Source organism: Barbus barbus (assembly GCF_936440315.1).
Source record: "Barbus barbus genome assembly, chromosome: 44".
NCBI lineage: Eukaryota > Metazoa > Chordata > Actinopteri > Cypriniformes > Cyprinidae > Barbus > Barbus barbus.
The window spans coordinates 15566702-15584162 of NC_136722.1; the positions used below are offsets into that span (position 1 = coordinate 15566702).

Sequence of the window (17461 nt, forward strand, 5' to 3'; positions counted from 1 at the left end):
ACAAATGTATACAGGTTTAAAAATATATATCATACGCACTAATGTTCAGGCTTTAGGGCGAGTGAGATTTGTTTTAAAGAAATTAATACTTTTATGTAGCAAGGACACATTAAATTAATCAAAAGTGACTGAAGAATTTTATAATGTTACAAAAGATTTCTATTTACAATAAATGCCGTTCTTTTGAACTTTTTATTCATTAAAAAATTATATATATATATAAACAGTTATTCTAAATTAAATTTCACAGTATTACTTTTTTTTAATTAAATAAATGCAGCCTTGAGCATAAGAGAATTCTTTAAAAAACATTTTTAAAAATCTTACCGACCCAGAACTTTGTAAATCTTGTATTTTGGTGAATTACTTGTGAAAAAAACAACTCATTATTTAGCTGAAAATTAGCCAGGAATTAAGCCATTTTCCAAAAACAATAGCTTTGTAGCAAGCTGTGCCAGTGTCTCTCCCAATAGTGAAACTGAAATTTGCCTTCAAATATAGGGAATAATGTTATTAATAATATAAATGCTGAAAGTTATGAAATATTCTTAATATTTAACCTTATCCTGGATATCTTGGTTTATGAAAATGAAAATAATGTGCAGCAAAGTAAGACTTTACAAAGGTTACACTGTGCATTAGTAAATATTTTCTGTACATTATTTCCCAATGATTCGATTTAACCTTGACATGAGAGTTTACCCCTAACATGGGCCCTTTTATAAACACATCCTGAAATATTAGGCTTTTTTCCCCCCTTCTCATAGGAGGCAGCTTAAGTAAAAAGTGGCACAGCTTACCCTGTTCTCCCTTATAATTTCTTCCAGAGCTGGAAACAATCCAAATTCAAACATATCACAACAAATCTCAGGTATGAATGCTTCTGCATGCAGAAAAATACAATGTTTAATTAAAGAATGTGTAGGGTTATCTGTTTGAAATATCTTCTCACTGACAGACATCATCTCAAACAGCACCACTGTGCCTCGGTGTCCAACACTCAGACTACACAAAACACACTCCACACAGCTAAATTCATAAAGATGCAAAGACCAGTGCAGACCTAATGTCAGGTCACCCTGTTATCTTAAAATAACACCGTGTTTACACTACTTTAGGTTGTAAACCAAAAGTAATGACCAGCAATGCTTGGAAGAAGAATCTCATTGTAACTTTTGAATAAAAACTACTTTATAAATCCAAAGTGTGACTCCATTTGTTGAACTCTGCGCAGGAGTAAAGGTGAAGCACACACCTCATTAAACTATTGAGGTCACCGGCACGAGCTGACAGACGCCGGGGGACTTATCAGTCTTGCAAGGTCAGCACTTACCTCAGGACAACACTGTATGAAGAACAATGAAGTGCCCTCTGTAGGAGAACCAAAGCACCGATGTGGGATCTGCTCTAGTGCTGATAGCCTATCAAAAACAAATACACTGAGAAGGCCTGAATGTCAGATAGACCCCAGGGTTTGGGTCACTCTTAACTGGCTTCAAAGCCAGTGCTCAATTTCTAGATACCATGCTGTGGAAAAGAACAACCTTGACCTGAAACATGACATTTCATAAGGGTTTAGCTGCCACTCATGCTTTTGAGGTTCACCTTGTCCGAGTGGGCACAGCAGGTTTGGCCAGCTGGTCTGCTAATGGCATGCATGCATAAGTCTTGCTGCTTTGGGCTCAGAACATGCTGTGGGAACAACCTGAAGTTTGTGGCAGCTGCTGGCTCTTATCAACACCTGAACGGAGCACAAAGTGAACGGAGCGAGCTAGGAGGAGAGCTGGAGAACATGCGATAATGAAGAGAACGGGGCAAATCCTGAGTGAAATCCACCAAACAAAAAATTAGTTTGGTGGCTCAGCGCCGCATGGGCTGAGGCGGAGGAGAACAGGAAGCTGACGGGCTTTGTCACTCTCTACTAGTTCATAGACCAGGAAAAGTAGGCCATGGGATTACACATGAACTTTTCATGCTGAGCTGAGTGCATATACTTACTAACCTCATAAAAATATTTAATAGGACATGGCAATTGTTTATATATATATATATATATATAACATTTCAGTGCATGCAATGCGAATATTGAAATTCCTCTACTTCTTAATCTCCACAAATTTGTACAATTCAGCTCAGACTGTTGTCATGAATAGCTCAAAATGGCATAAAACATTGTTTTGAAGATAATTGTAACCTTAATTGTGTTACTTTTTCTATTATCTTGGACTCTTCCAAAGACACATATGTACACACACAGAGACACACGGTAATTCTAGCATGATGTTTTAAGCAAATATTGAAATTCCTCTTTTCAATCTATATAAATGCCTGCAGTTAATTCAATATAATACAAATGTCTATGTAAAATTATATTTAATGTGTCTGTATGTATATACAAATACACACACACACACACACACACACAAACTGGCACTGATGGCTATAGTATTTACCCCTCTATATTTTCTTAACATTCACTTGCAATCTTTCAATAACCGATCATTTTGTCTAGGAACTTTATTCTCCAAAAATGTCTGAAATTAATTCAGCCCAAAGCACACAGACTCCCTATTACAGTTTTGTAAATCATTTCAGCCTTACATGCCACTACTTGTTTGAGAAAGCACTGATATTTCCATCAGGCAATGAAATTCTATCTTATGAATATGTTTTCAGGAGCAAAAAGGTTTTATGTGTGGTTTTATATTAACTCTTTATTCAGTTAGCCACACCTAGTACCTAATGCCTAATATACAACATTCACCGACTTAAAAAAAAAAAAAAAAAGATTTATACAATTTACATCTCTGGCACTATTCATGTAAGACAAAATTAAGACAAAATTAAAACAAAATAAAACACAGCTCCATGCATCCCCTCATGAAGTGAATGCACATAATTAACATGTTTCTGATCAGTGATTTGAAATGGAGCTTTCAATTTTAGTGTTGCAATGATCTACAGGTAAAAAAAAACAGGAACGCGTGTCATGACACTGGTGGAAACAGGACACTTGCAGGCACAGACGGAAGGGGATGGCGCGTACGGAATGCTTGACGGCAAGAGATCCCTGGCAACCTGAGCAGGTGTTTGGGGTGGTGTGGTCGTGGTGATGTGGGGGGGCGGGGTGGTCTAGAGTTGTGTAAGGCTCACTTCCGGGGTTGGTGGATGTGCTGGTTGATGTTGTGGGCCAGGGGCAGCTTCTGTGCCGCAGGCACAGGTTTCTGATGGGCCACCTGGGCAGCAGCAGGGGTGAAGTCTTTATCCCCCTGAGAAGGACAACCAATAACAACACAGCTAATTACAATATGTGCATAAGATAAGTGACATGGCAAATGCCTTGTGTGCAGTAAATCACACCAATAAATGTACAAAACTCAGTCATGGTTCTCTAATCTGATTGGCCGAAGGGTGTTCCAAGAGTGCCCTGTTGTTAACCAGGGTTGCTTTTCTCAAAAGCATCGTGAGAATTTAAAGAAAATTAGAAATATTGTTTTGGCAACTAACTGTAATAAGCTGATGCACTAAAATTACTAAATGGTAATGCATACAAACATAAACAGAACTAACCTAAAACTGAAACAATAAATAATAAAGCAAAAACAATTACTAAAAATTATAGACAGGGTTTAAAAACTGGAACTTAAACTAAATAAACAAGTGAAAATTAACAAAATTAAATTCAATGCAATTTTAACAATTAAAATAAATTTTTGTTCATGTTTTCAGAAAAAATCATTTTGTAAATGCATTAATATTTTGCTTCAATAGTTTAAAAAACATAAATAACTGTTTCCATTTGAATAAGACATTAACTTTCCTTTTGTTTAGTTCTAAATGGTTACCTTTTGAAAAGAAAGCTGTAAATGCCACAAAATTATTTTCTGCTCAGAACGAACATGTGAATGTTTTGTATGTAATGTAAAACATTAAATTTCCAAGGAATATCATACTCACAGCTGTGCTGCTGCTCAGAATTAAATACAGTACCCGAATGTGATATTGCTTAATTATGATAATTCATATCAGCAACAACAAAGACATCTGTATATATTTTCTGGTTGCCATCTTTTAAAAAAAAAAAGCTGAGAGCTCTTTGCCTTAGTTTCATGTCTATTAACATGAAAAGAAAAGCAGCACACAGAAGCATCTGACATGCAGCCGCTGGATTCCCAGTGTGGATAAAAATCCTATTGCGAGAAAGCAGCAGTCTCACACATTCTTCAGCATCACTTTAATCTGTATGAGAGAGTCCTTTCAGAGCAAATGTGTGAAGCTTTTGAAGTAGATTACAGGGTGGACAGTCCAAGACAGTGTAACGAGCCAAGACTGAACACAAGCGTGGCATTTTCTGTTTTCCGTCTGTTTACCAGCTTGCCAGAGGACAAAAAGAGCCTCAGATGTGAGTATTTAGAGAGGAAATATTGCAGAAATTGTACCACTTGAGCACTATTTAGATCACTTCAAAGTAAAAGGAGCCCACTGCCTCAGTAAAAGTGCTCCATGAGCAACTATGGTCACACACTGTGACATGCGTAATCAAACACAATGTTCTCTTATACACCTGACATGTTTATATTGAGGACTGTATATAATAATATAGCAAATTCTCCCACATAACGCTGTACGCTCATCCTTGTAAGTGTGCACAGATGGATGCATTATGTCACAGCCTCCATCAAGACACAATAAATCCTGAGACGCGGCCAATCCTGTGGCGGCGGAGCGGATTAAGGTCAGCTCGGGCTGGAAATGAGCAGAGTGGACTTTATGCGACGAGCTCTTCAACAAACCAAATACAGAGTCTCCAGTGCATTGGACTATTGAAATCATCTCAATAAGTGATGCAAGACTAAAACGCCTTTTATCAGAGCAAACTGTCAATGCCTGAGCCTCGGGCTCGGGTTTCAGAAAGCCAAGCTTTGGTGATTTTAAATATGAGCTTTTGATTATTTAAAGAACCATTTACACCAGATGCAAATATTTGTTTGCAGATAAATGTTTGAATATGAATAAGGTGTTCCTATAGTGCTATTCAAACATTTACATGCTTCAATATTTTTTATACGTACAGCAGTCCAAAATGTCTAAAAGTAAAAATTACAGACCAATAAGATGAGAATGACATATTTAAATATGTACATAATAGAATAGAAATGTATAACATTACACTTTGTATTTGTGTACATTAATATATACATGCAGAAAAAAAAGGGTCAGAATTGTACCTTTTGGGGTACAACAGCTTGTCAATGGAGCAGCACCCTTAAAAGGACATATTTTGTAACTTTTGTTTTACCCCTATTAGGTACATACAGGCAGTGGGCTCCTTTTTGGGTGAACTATCCCTTTAAAACAAAAAAACTGGCAATTTATTTGGACTTAAAATGAATCCTAACAGCTTGCTTGATCTGCATCCTGTCACTGTGTTTCTCTCAAAGAGCCGTTTTGACTGTCTTCACCTTTTTTCTACTCTGTTGGCAGACCAACTGGTGCATTTATACATCAGTGTCACCTACAGTACAAGGGAGAATTTAGCCTGATAAGCATTCAGTTATCAAACTTTGGTATGAATAGATCTTTTGCAAACAGCAGCGGTTGCTCCAAGTTGCTCTGGATGGAGCCAATAAAAAGTTAACTGGTAGACACCGATAAAAACTTAAAATGTTGGACCAGAGACAATCTGGCCTTTGATTTAGATGTTATGTAATCAATTGGCATGTGTACCTACCTTAGTGACAACTCCTGAGACCACAACAGGTAGCTTTGGTGGGCTAGAGATAGAGGAAAATAAGAAAGCCACCGTTACAAACAGAAAGTAATGCATTTAAAACAAAAACGTTTAAATATATGAGCTAGTTAATGAAGTATAAGAAAAACAGATGACAGTGTCTATGAAGCAAAGCTCTCATGTCAAATAGCAACTAATTGTAAATAAGCTTGTATATTAATCAGTCTCTGATTTTTTAGCAGCATTAATTTTTCCACAGGGAATATGTGAAGGAGAACACAAACGACTCTGTATTCTGGTAATGAATGACACCACTCATATTTTAGAGTGGGGGAAAAATCCTCACAGATTTCAGCCAGATTTGGCTCAATAGTGCAGCCTTGTGTCTAGGCCAGAGATACCTTTAACTAAATTTATTCAGTCGATGAAGGCCAAAGTTTGTGTTTGCTGGTAAGATAAGTGCAACAAGATGAGGAGGTTTCCAAACATATACAATTTTGCATAAATGGCTGTATTTAAATAATAATTATTAAGTATATATTTTAATGTTAATATTTGAAAAGTAAACTTTAAAAAAGAAATAGAATAAAAATTACACAATTAATAATTACTGAATTATAAATTGAATGTGAATAGTTATGAATGAGTTATTAATATTGGGACATTAATTAGTATACTTAAGATATATTAAGATATTGTATTGTAGCAGCTATATCACAAAGCCCAATAGATACAGCAAGGCTTTTTGACAGATCATTTATCAGCATCCGCAAATACATATTTTATAATTGTATTAACGCCGAGCTGACAGTAGATTGTCGGCTGTATGAAATCAAAGTGTGAGGCCTGTGCTGATTAGCTAAAGGTCAACAGGCAGCATCATGTTCGCGGGAGCTCGAGCAAAATCGAGCTCAATCAGAGACCGGACGCGACTGTCAGCAGATGCCCTCTACTCTACAGAACCGCTGGAAGGAAGCGTTTTCTCCGTCCGGACACGTATCTAATCGGATGCATGGATGGAATGCTAATGCAGCAAATTAGCTACAGCACTGATGGAAACATCATCATATAGATTTCACATTCTGCATGTGTGATGGGGCCAACAATTACAGCGGGATTAGCATGATAATTCTTCTTCTAATTGTGGCCTATCATGAAATACAATACCACAGATGAGTAAAACAAGACAATAAACAAGATACTGTCTAAAGAGCTATTTGTACATTGGTTAGCACATGGCACTGATGAGGTCAACAAAAGTAAATGCATTTTGATATTATAAACTAAAATAAAACTTAAAATAAATCTAAAATAAAACAAATTGTTATAGTATTATAAAAGATTTTTTGGGGAAATAATTTACACTGAATCCACTGTTGAATCAAATATACTATAACTTACTGATTCTAAATTACATGACAGAAATCCAAGTTAGTAACGTAATCCATTACATATTTTAGGTAATATAATCAGACTACTTTATGATTCCTTTTCACCTAACGTGTTCATCACATTGATTTAAATAGGATAATTTTGCACCATATTGATATTAAAATGCAAAGAAAATATATAACGTAGGTATAACAGAAAGGAAAATATTAAAGATGAAAAAGAATTAGGGAGAAATGATAAATTACGAATAATTTATTGCTATTGTGTGAATATACGTAATCAAGTAATCAATAAAAAAAAGTAACTGTAGTCTGATAGAGAGTATTTAAAATGTAATTTAATCTAATTACAAGTACTTAATTTTTGGAATCTGATTATGTAATCCAGATTGCATGTACCCAGAGTAAAATGACGGCAAAATGTAAATTTTATAGGTGAAATATTTAAATCCTGGTCAGTTCTCAAGGCCTGCATGTGGAAACTAGGGGGGAGTAAGCGGAGGGGTCTAACACAAAACCAGGTGCTCCAGGCAGTGGGTAAGGTAACAAAACGGCCTATAAAAACTCCCGAGGGACAGGGGATTTACCGCCACCATCTGAGCACAGAGCAGAAACATGGCCCCAGGCTTGTGCAAGCCGTCCGCCTCAGAAATGACTCATTCATTTCCCAAAGCCAAACGTTTCCCTTAAAGCACCAAGTCAGAAGAGAAGGTCAAGAGTGATAACTGACCTTGACAAGAAAAATGGTCTATTGGAAATAGAATTATAATGTCAAAGAGAAAGTTTGAAGAGTGGCCGTTTTCCAGTAGCCCCAGTCAAGTACTACAGCGCCTGTAGTGCTTTACACCACCGCTCGCACGCTGCAGGAAACAGCTAGAAAAGGAGACACTTCAATTGTTAATCGCAGCGTGAGACACATCCTGATGTCTCAACATACTAGAGACAGAACATAAATGAGGGATTTGTGAGAAAGGGCTTCATCTCTAATGCTGTGAAATCCAGTATATGTCAGAAGTTTGGTTTTCATCTCACTGAGAAGCCAAGGAAACTCCAAAGATAGCTCAAGACAGTGAAAGAGAGAGAGAGAGACTTGCCAAAGGGATAATCTCACTTTGAGGCATAACAGTGCTGTTCAACCTGTCTCATAGCTTCCTATCTTTTAAAAGAGACAGCTGTATAATCTCAGATTAAGCGGACACTCCATTTTTCCCTCTTTCAAGAAAATTAGAGATTTTGGGATCAATCGCCAAGTTGTTGAAATCATACTGTGAACGAATTCAAAAAAGCAAGCAGGATTATATTTCTAAATTTACAGAATATAAATTATAGCTTGTTTAGAATTTGCTGAATGGAAAATGATGAGAACATAAAAACTGATCAAATACATGTTATCTATTTCTCATTTGGAGGTCATTCAAAAAGGTATGTTTTGGGATATAATTATTAACCCCAATACTTTGAACTTTCTTTGTGAACAGATTAAGATTTATCATACATAAAATGTAAATCGGGGACACTGTTCACCCAAACTCCTTTCTCGGCAATGCCGTTCCTCACCTGAGAGTGGCAGCAGGGTGCTTGGATTTACACCAGGCCAGAGACGTTTTAAGTCCTAAAGAGGGTCTACTTTAGGTAAAATCATTGATGGAGAAACACAAGCTGAAATAGACTACAAGGTTAATATGAAGGTCAATAACTGAAAGCCAAGGCAGAATTTGCTGGTGCAGAAAACGCAGTCTACAGTTTATACTGAAGGCAGCAGTGCCACATGATCCTTCTCAAATCATTCTAAAATGCTGATTTGATGCGGTTATCAATTATTATTGATGCTTATTTATTAACAATAGTTCTTGTTATTAAGGTTGAGGCAGTATTTGTTGCTTAATATTTTTGTGGAAATCGTGATGTATTTGTTTCCAGAATTCTTTGATAAATGGAAAGTTTCCTTTGTGAATAAAATTGGTATTTAATTTATATTTTTAAATCCATCTTATTTGTATTTTCCACAAAAAATATTCATTAATATCAACAGTTAATGATCAATACTGATAATAATGAGAAATGTTTCCCAAGCTGCAAATCATCATATTGGAATGATTTCTGATAGCTCATGTGATACTGAAGAGCTATCCATCCATCTATCAATCTATCTATATACACACACACACACACACACACACATTCATATATACACATGCACACACACAGCCGTTCAAATGTTTGGGATTAGTACGATTTTTAATATTTTTGGAAGAGGTTTCTTCTGCTCATCAAGGATGCATTTATTTGATCAAAAACAGAAAAAAACAAAAAAAAAAAACAGTAACATTGTGAAATATTATTATAATTTAAAATAAAGATTTTCTATTTTAATATACTGTAAAATGTCATTTATTCATGTGATGCAAAACTGAATGTTCACATGATCTTTCAGAAATCATTCGGATTTATTAATGTTGGAAACATTTTTTGCTGCTTAATTTTTTTTGGAAGCTATAATAAATTATGTTTTAAAGTATATTAAAATAGTAAACCATTATTTTAAATTGTTAGAAAATTTCATAATATTTTTCTGTATATTTGATCAAATAAATGCAACTTCTATGAGCATAAGAGACTCTTCTTTAAAAACAAAACAAAAAACATTAAAAGTCTTTCTGATCTCACACTTTTGAGCGGTATACGTATGATGTGGGAAGACCCCCTGTAGAGAGTGATAGAGATTGTGTGTAGGAAGAGAGTGAGCTGGTACATTACAAGCAAACTCAGCTTCAGGAGCAAAGGCGATTGCTGCAATTAAGAAGTCGGCACAGACAACTTGTTGTCGTCATGGCAACCACGTGGCATAGTTTTTATTTACTGATGAGCTAAATCAGGAGGAAACAGCAAAAACCTCTCGTCTGGAGCTGAGGGAATGAACCGTGCAAATGAAGCAAAATTGGACTGGACCTGAAGCTCCATGCTTAGTCTCTGCAGCAAACAAGACTGAGTCTCAACATCAACAAAATATAAACACAGGGGTGGACGGAGGAAAGCATCTGTAAAACAGAGCTCAGAGTAGTACACTCTTACTGGTGGCTGGAACCATTATCAAATTAACCAAAATATTCAATAAACATGAAATGACATGAGCAGGAGTTTGTTAATGAGAGGTGTTACAGTTCTGCTGAGCTTTCTGTGTGGCCTGATGATAGGTTAGAAAGACCACACACAGGTGGCACGACACAGACACAATAGCACTCTGATGAATGGCTTGCTATAATTACTATTATCTGATCAAAAAACCCTTCCCCTCTGAAATTAACTAAGGTATGGGGTAAAACGGCATCAGTATCTGTTCCTTATAATCATACAACAGTTTGCAGTAGTGAAACTAACTCTTGAGGTCTTTCCTAAATTAGAAATTCACATTCCTGCCAAAAGCCGATGATGAAAAATTGGGAAACACGTGTTGCCAAACTAAAATACTCACAATTATGACCGATTTTAGGATCCAGTTGGGCAAAAATCTAGATAATGCACAAAAGATCTTTTCCTCAGGGCGGATGGGGAAGTCAGATTTGGACTTTAGTTATGCAGCTCCATGTGTGGGTTGACTGACAGGCGGAACATTTAAAAAGTAACTTCTGTGGTAATGAGAGAACATATAGTTATACAGAAATTATTCCGACACAGTGAGGCAAATTTAAGCAGATTAACTGAAACAACACACCAAGAGCCCATTATTCCAATAGCGTCAGCACACTTCGCTAAACAGTGCAGAGAGGGAAACTAGTGTGGAAATAATTGTCATCAAACTGTCAATTTTTATTTTTCTATTTTTCGTGTTGCTTTATTAAAAGTCAGCACCCCATCCCAAGTTTCACCATCGCTTCATCCGCTGAGGAACGCAGGCAGTAGGATGTGCTTTAGCAGGGGCTGAAATGTGGTGTTGTTTCCCCCAGCGCAGTGGATGAAGTTACTGTAAAGTGGCCAAAAATTGACTGCAGTGTGTGAGAGAATAGTCGCAATCCAGCCTATGAGCTTCTACAGAAATAGTTTCTGCTCCAGGGTTCAGCTAATGACCTGAATCTGCCTGTCAGTTACTAGCAATCACACTCCATGTGTTACACACACTCTTACGGTCTCATGAAAACTGTTTACAACTTCTAAATCAGACATACTGAGATGCCTTAATATTCGGACTAATTATTTCAATGAAAACAAACAAAGATCACAAAATAAGCAATGTTATAAAATGTATATTTATACATAAATATTACATTATATTATTTACACTACTGCTCAGTTGGCTAATACCTCCATTAATTAATTAAAAGTAACAAACTTTAAAAAAATAAAACGTTCTAATAAATGCTGTTCTTTTGGATTTTCCAAAAATCAATGCGGCATGCATGGACACTCCTGATGACAAAAATTATGGATCATTGCAAATCGCGGATGGCCAAAATATACTTTGGGTTTAAGTATGAAGAAAAGACAGCGGAGGCGGACGCATTAAGGAGTGAGCTCACCAGCACAGCACATCACATACGATCCATCTGAGAAGACTAAATCACATGACAGGTGGTCCCCAGACAGTGCCACTTGACTTGCTTCGACAAATGTGCAATTTTTTTCCATCAGAAGCCACCTGCTTACAGGCCATCCCTCTGATAGCAAAGAGAACATGGAGGAAGAGTGAACAGAGCAAGACATGGAAGAGTCTATGCACGTCTGGCACATTCGGCCACTGGACACACTTAAAAATGTATTAATATCTATAATAAAAGATGGAAAACAGAGCAGGAACACTTCAATCAAACTGAAACTCAATTTTGAGATGGACGTTCTCACTCCAGAGCTGCTCATAAAGGTTCAATAATCCGTGGCGAAGGAAAGCATTAGACTTCATCCTGATCTCACTGAAAACATCAGTGAATTTGTTTAAAGGCATGTATGGGAGCATTGTGAAGGAATAATGTTTGCAGAGGACACCGCTTAGCTTTCGCCAAACAAAACCAACCCAGATGAAGGAAATCGAGTGTAAGATGACAATTCAGCAATGTTACTTCTGTCCATTGTTCAGTTTTGGCTCCATATACCAGGTCTTGTGTATTGGCCTTGTACAACTACTGTACAATTTCCTTTATTCCAGCGTTCTGAAGCTAAACCCAGCTGAGACAGGGTCACAGAGGTCCTTATTTAATTCCACAGCACTTTCTGAGTATGTATCGTGAAGGATTTTGTCTCTCTGTTGTTGAGCTTCTATTTGCAACGATTGTCTTGTATTTTGTCCTTGTCTGGTTCATTATATTGGCAAAATCTCTTTCCTTTACTCACCAAATGTGTGTCAGACATTTTTAAATGGCAAGCATTCAGCAAAATGAGTCACTTTTGCTGATGGATTATTGTTTCGTTTTGTGAGTCTCCCAGATGCATACATTATAATGAAGGGACACAAGTAACATGGTGGATCAGATGCAAAAATATCTCCTTGGTTGGTAAATGTAACTTGATTATCTATATATACTTTTAAAATTAGGGTATGATAATTACACTTTTCTAGTGGCCCTAAATATTAACATTAATATTAGCTCTAAGCTGTTCATTTCCTTTGATTTGGAATTATGAGTTTCTATGGCAACACTATTAATGCCAAAATGAATCTTTGTAATTCGTGACCCTGGACCACAAAACTTAAGTGTCAATTTTTAAAATAAGCTTTCCATTGATGTATGGTTTGTTGGGATCGGACAATATTTGGCCGAGATACAACTATTTGAAAATCTGGAATCTGAGCGTGCAAAAAAATCTAAATATTGAGAAAATCGCCTTTAAAAGTTGTCCAAATGAAGTTCTTAGCAATGTATATTACTAATCAAAAATTAAGTTTTGATACATTTACGGTAAGAAATTTACAAAATATCTTCATGGAACATGATCTTAGCTTAATATCCTAATGTTTTTTGGCATAAAATCATTTGAACCCATTTTGACCCATACAATGTATTTTTGGCTTTTGCTACAACTATACCCCAGTGACTTAAGACTGGTCTTGTGGTCCAGGGTCACATTTGAGTAATCAGTAGGCAAAACCAAATTATAATCTTTTTTTTTTTGCAAATGCCTTATTAATAAACTTACATAAGTTAGTTATTCATCTCTATTATATATATTATTTAATCAGATTCATGTCAAATTATTCTAGCTTTATTTTGACATTATAAGTATTATAAGTCAGTTTTAGAATTATTAAACAGAAATATTACTAAAGAATTTTACTACTAAATTTGCTGCCACTTGTGCATGACACTACAGTAGTCAGAAGATGCAAGTCAGAGCATATTTGAAGCTTTACAAATTGTGATTATGAGTTCTACGAAGATGTGAACACTTTTTACAAGTCAGAACCTTGTAATTTTGTAAATTCCGGTATAGTGTGAATGCACTATTTTTGCTCATTTAGTGACTGAAAACATACTGTATACAGTTACATAAATACAGATACATACAGAAAATGGGTGAAATTATATTAAAAATCAATTAAATGTATTACAATTATATTTAAATAAGAGTATTTTAAATTTAATTGCATTAAATATTTAATACATTCATTATATTAATTCACTTAGCATTCACTTGAAAAAAGTAAAAAGACTTACATATTTTTATATTAATATTAAATATTTAGAAAAATAAAACATTTATAGAAGATGATTTCTGGTGTAAGGATTTGTTCCCGTTTAAAAAATAAAATAAAAAGATTTATTAAAAAAATAATAAAAACAATTAAATTGGGGGTTTTGGGAATCAACACAAAGGTGAAGAAACATCAATTAATCAGCCAAGCAGACAACATAACTAGCCTATAACATACTATTAGCCTATAACTACAACAAAAAATATTGAATTAACTGATAATAACCAACCACCATAATAGCCATGCAAAGAATCTCATTGTTGTCAACAACTAAAACAAGCTTTGGAAAACCATCTGAGCACAAAGAGACTACACAGGAAAATGGAGAGTTTCCTCTTGGCTTGCCAGCGGTGCGAGAAAATGCCAAACCTAATAACGTGGGTGGACGGATCACATTCTAACATCACAGTGCTTGGGCATTGAAACCACATTTCAACCTCTTCTCTGAAACGTCCACTTGCAAATGGCTGCCACGTTTCTGAAGGAAAGCCAAAGATATATTAAAAGCAGCTTTAAGCTTGTTCGGAAATGATACAACTCGTAGGATTTCCTGCAGCAGGTTGAGCGAGCTGATAAGGGCTCGCTTGCAGACCCGCTGTAACAGGGCGGCCCATCTGTCATCAGGTACCGGGTTGGAGGGGATCGCTAACAAAGCCATTAAGCCCATCAGAAACAGCAGTCAAACCCTGTGAACACACCTCAGTAGCGCTGAAAACTTTTGCACTGCACATGTGCAGTTGCGCAACTAACAGATAGAAAGCTACCAAGCAAGAAGAAAACTCAATGAAAGAAACCAAAACACACTCAACCACAATGAAGAAAAAGGAAAAAAGAACATGTGGCGATATCCGGCTGTTGCTACATTTTCCTAACCGTCTCACCCAAGATTGTTACGTTGAGTTTGAAACCAAAAATGATTGTCACGTGCTCACCAATCCAGAAATGTGTTTAAAGAAGGCCAAATTCACCTTCACTCCAAGTCATCGAGAGACAGATGGTCACTAACAGTGACTTGATCATCATAGTAAATATTCTGGTTTAGTGTGGGCCGCTTCAACAACACAGAGCAGAGAAAGTCCAAGCCAAGAAAAACATTTCTTGTTTTAGCAGAAACCTCTCCATGTGCCGACAGTCATATGGGAATTGCACAGCTGTGTCACTGATCAAATGATCAATGCTAAACCAAGACTTTAATAGCGTTACTAAAGTTCATAAAGAATTGTGTTACTTAGAAGGTAAGAAGTTAGGACTGCATGATTAAATAACATTAAAAATGAAACCGAGATATGGCTTAGTGCAATTATCAAATCACAAAAGAAGCAATTCAATTAAATAAATGTATATACTGTGCGTTTCAGTACGGTACTGCATTTTCTTACATGCCAGCAGCTCATGATATGCTGTTTTCAGTGTTTCAGAGAAAAAAACAACCTTATTATAAATAGAAACTTCTATGAGAAAATTGAAAATATCCATTTAAACAATCAAACAGAGTTTAATATTATTATTCAAAATATCCACCTGCAGAATTCAGCGACTGACCAATCAGAATGAAGTATTACAGTGAGCCGTGCAATAAATTTAAATAAAATGCTGTTTCTCTTGATAAGAGGCTGGTTATTGCTGGAAATAGTTTATCTGAAGAGGTTTTAAAAGGTTGGTAGCATGCAAGTAAACAAAACTAAAAAGTATAAACATGAGCATATAGATACTACAGAGTTATGAAGTGATGTATAAGAACTGAAAACTATTATGATTTTTATTCTCTGTTGGAGAAGCATCAGAATTATAAGACTTAGAATCTCTTCAAATATACTTCATAAATAAAAACAATCAATAAAAAAACAAAGCAATAATGATTCTGACAAGCTATAGCTGAAAATAGAGACGACCATATGCTTCACTAGAAAAAAAACCAGTCTGTCAGTGCAGAGGTGTATGGTGAACTGGAATTGAAATGCATACTTCAGAAATGTGACGGTCAGCATACTTACATCTCAGTCTCATATTCTTTACTGTCTTTGTCATTCTTCTTGTCTGGCACATCATTTCCAGACTGGTGCTTCTGAACTATCCGCATGCCTCCTGCTTTCACTGCCACAAACAAACACAAACAGTTCAGAGTTTATTTCCAGACACTGGTGGTCACTGAAATTGCATTTATTATACAATGTCATCAAATAATATAAATCACAAGTGACCGTTTTAATGTGGAACTTCATGCTATCTTTTTCCCCTTGCCCTACTTTTAGGGCCATTACACACGTTGTTATCTGATTTCTTGTGTACTTTACTCTGCACTGACAGATATGCTGACAGAGTGAAACACAATGTAAAAATCACACGTTTTACATTCTGTGAAAGGAAAAATATTTGGATGAAAATCTGCGCCATGTCACATAATCAAACATGGTTGATCTTTAATATACACTGCCTCTTAGAGACAAATGGCTACTTGGGAAGAGCTTGCAAGCAGCATAACACATCAGCTGAATCATGCACTAGGGAAATTCCATAAAAGTATGCCTTTCACATCCCTTGTGAGCATATGTGCAAACAATGAAGAGCTGACACCAACTTTTACTCTGTTATTATAGGTATTTTTCTTGACGCGGACCAAAATCCAGTAACTAATATTATATTTTTGTCTTTTTTGCCCATTCCAGCCCTGTCTTTCCAAATTATCCTAATTTCATTATATGCAATAATAATGCAATATATACATATATATAATACTCAACTCTGTTAGCATATTTTTGCAGTTAACAAACTTAAAAAACATGTGAAAAACAACTAATATACACCTAAAATTGTCATGACCCTGCGCACATGGCTAATAGAACCAACAACCCTGTCATTTTATTTAGGCATAGCTATATCCCAACAAATTTATTTATATAGCAGTATTAACCTGGGATGGCACAATGCTATTTAAGTAACATTTATTAAATAAGAGATCCAATGCAATGTCTAAAATCTACAATAATGCACTTCATAAATCACATTTTCCAAATGAAAAAGGCGTCCATTGGTGGACCGATCCACCACAAGCAGAAAAACAACAGCAGCAGAAGCAGTAGCACAGACACATTACCAGCAGGAAGATGTCCAGCTTTCGTCTCGATTTTCTCTTTGGGCGGCGATGACATGGTTGCTGTCAAGCGCTTCTTCCAAAGAGTTGCTTCGTTGTCTTCAAAATAAAAAAACCTTCAGTTTCCTGGCTAAAATTAACGCACACTTCTGTCTACTTCGTCAACGTGGCTTTTTCCTGCCCATTGTTTGGCAACGGTGCGTGATGACGTCAGTGGTCGGCTCCAACCAATAGGAGCGTTTATTGAGAAAGGACGTTCCTCCTCTTTACTATGGAAAGTCTGGTGGAACATACAAGGAGAACCAGAAAATGCAAACCTGCACGCGTTTGTAGAAGAGCCGTGTATCTTTTATTAATAAATTCATACTAACCCAAACAGGTGATAGAGGGAAGAAAATTTATTTGAAAATCATAAAGAAATCACGAGCACATGTGTTTAATCATTTAATTAAATAATATTGATGGTAACATCTGATAGGAAACGGCCTATTGACATATTGCAGATGAGCAAACACTCTAAATACGTCTTGCAGCTATGCATGAAGAGTTTATTTGCAAAAACAGAT

The 17461-nt window shown here is 36.0% G+C and overlaps 1 protein-coding gene across 1 annotated transcript; it reads right to left on the minus strand.

The window, feature by feature from the left end:
• Positions 1–2499: 2499 nt before the first annotated feature.
• On the minus strand, positions 2500–17117 carry LOC306862995 (death-associated protein 1 homolog). The gene is made up of 4 exons (XM_079406129.1): positions 16899–17117; positions 15799–15898; positions 5732–5774; positions 2500–3269 (listed from the first exon to the last, which is right to left on the minus strand). Exons 1-4 carry the CDS (start codon positions 16951–16953, stop codon positions 3150–3152), a joined length of 318 nt encoding a protein of 105 aa, XP_079262255.1. The 5' UTR covers positions 16954–17117; the 3' UTR covers positions 2500–3149.
• Between the last annotated feature and the right edge of the window lie 344 nt (positions 17118–17461).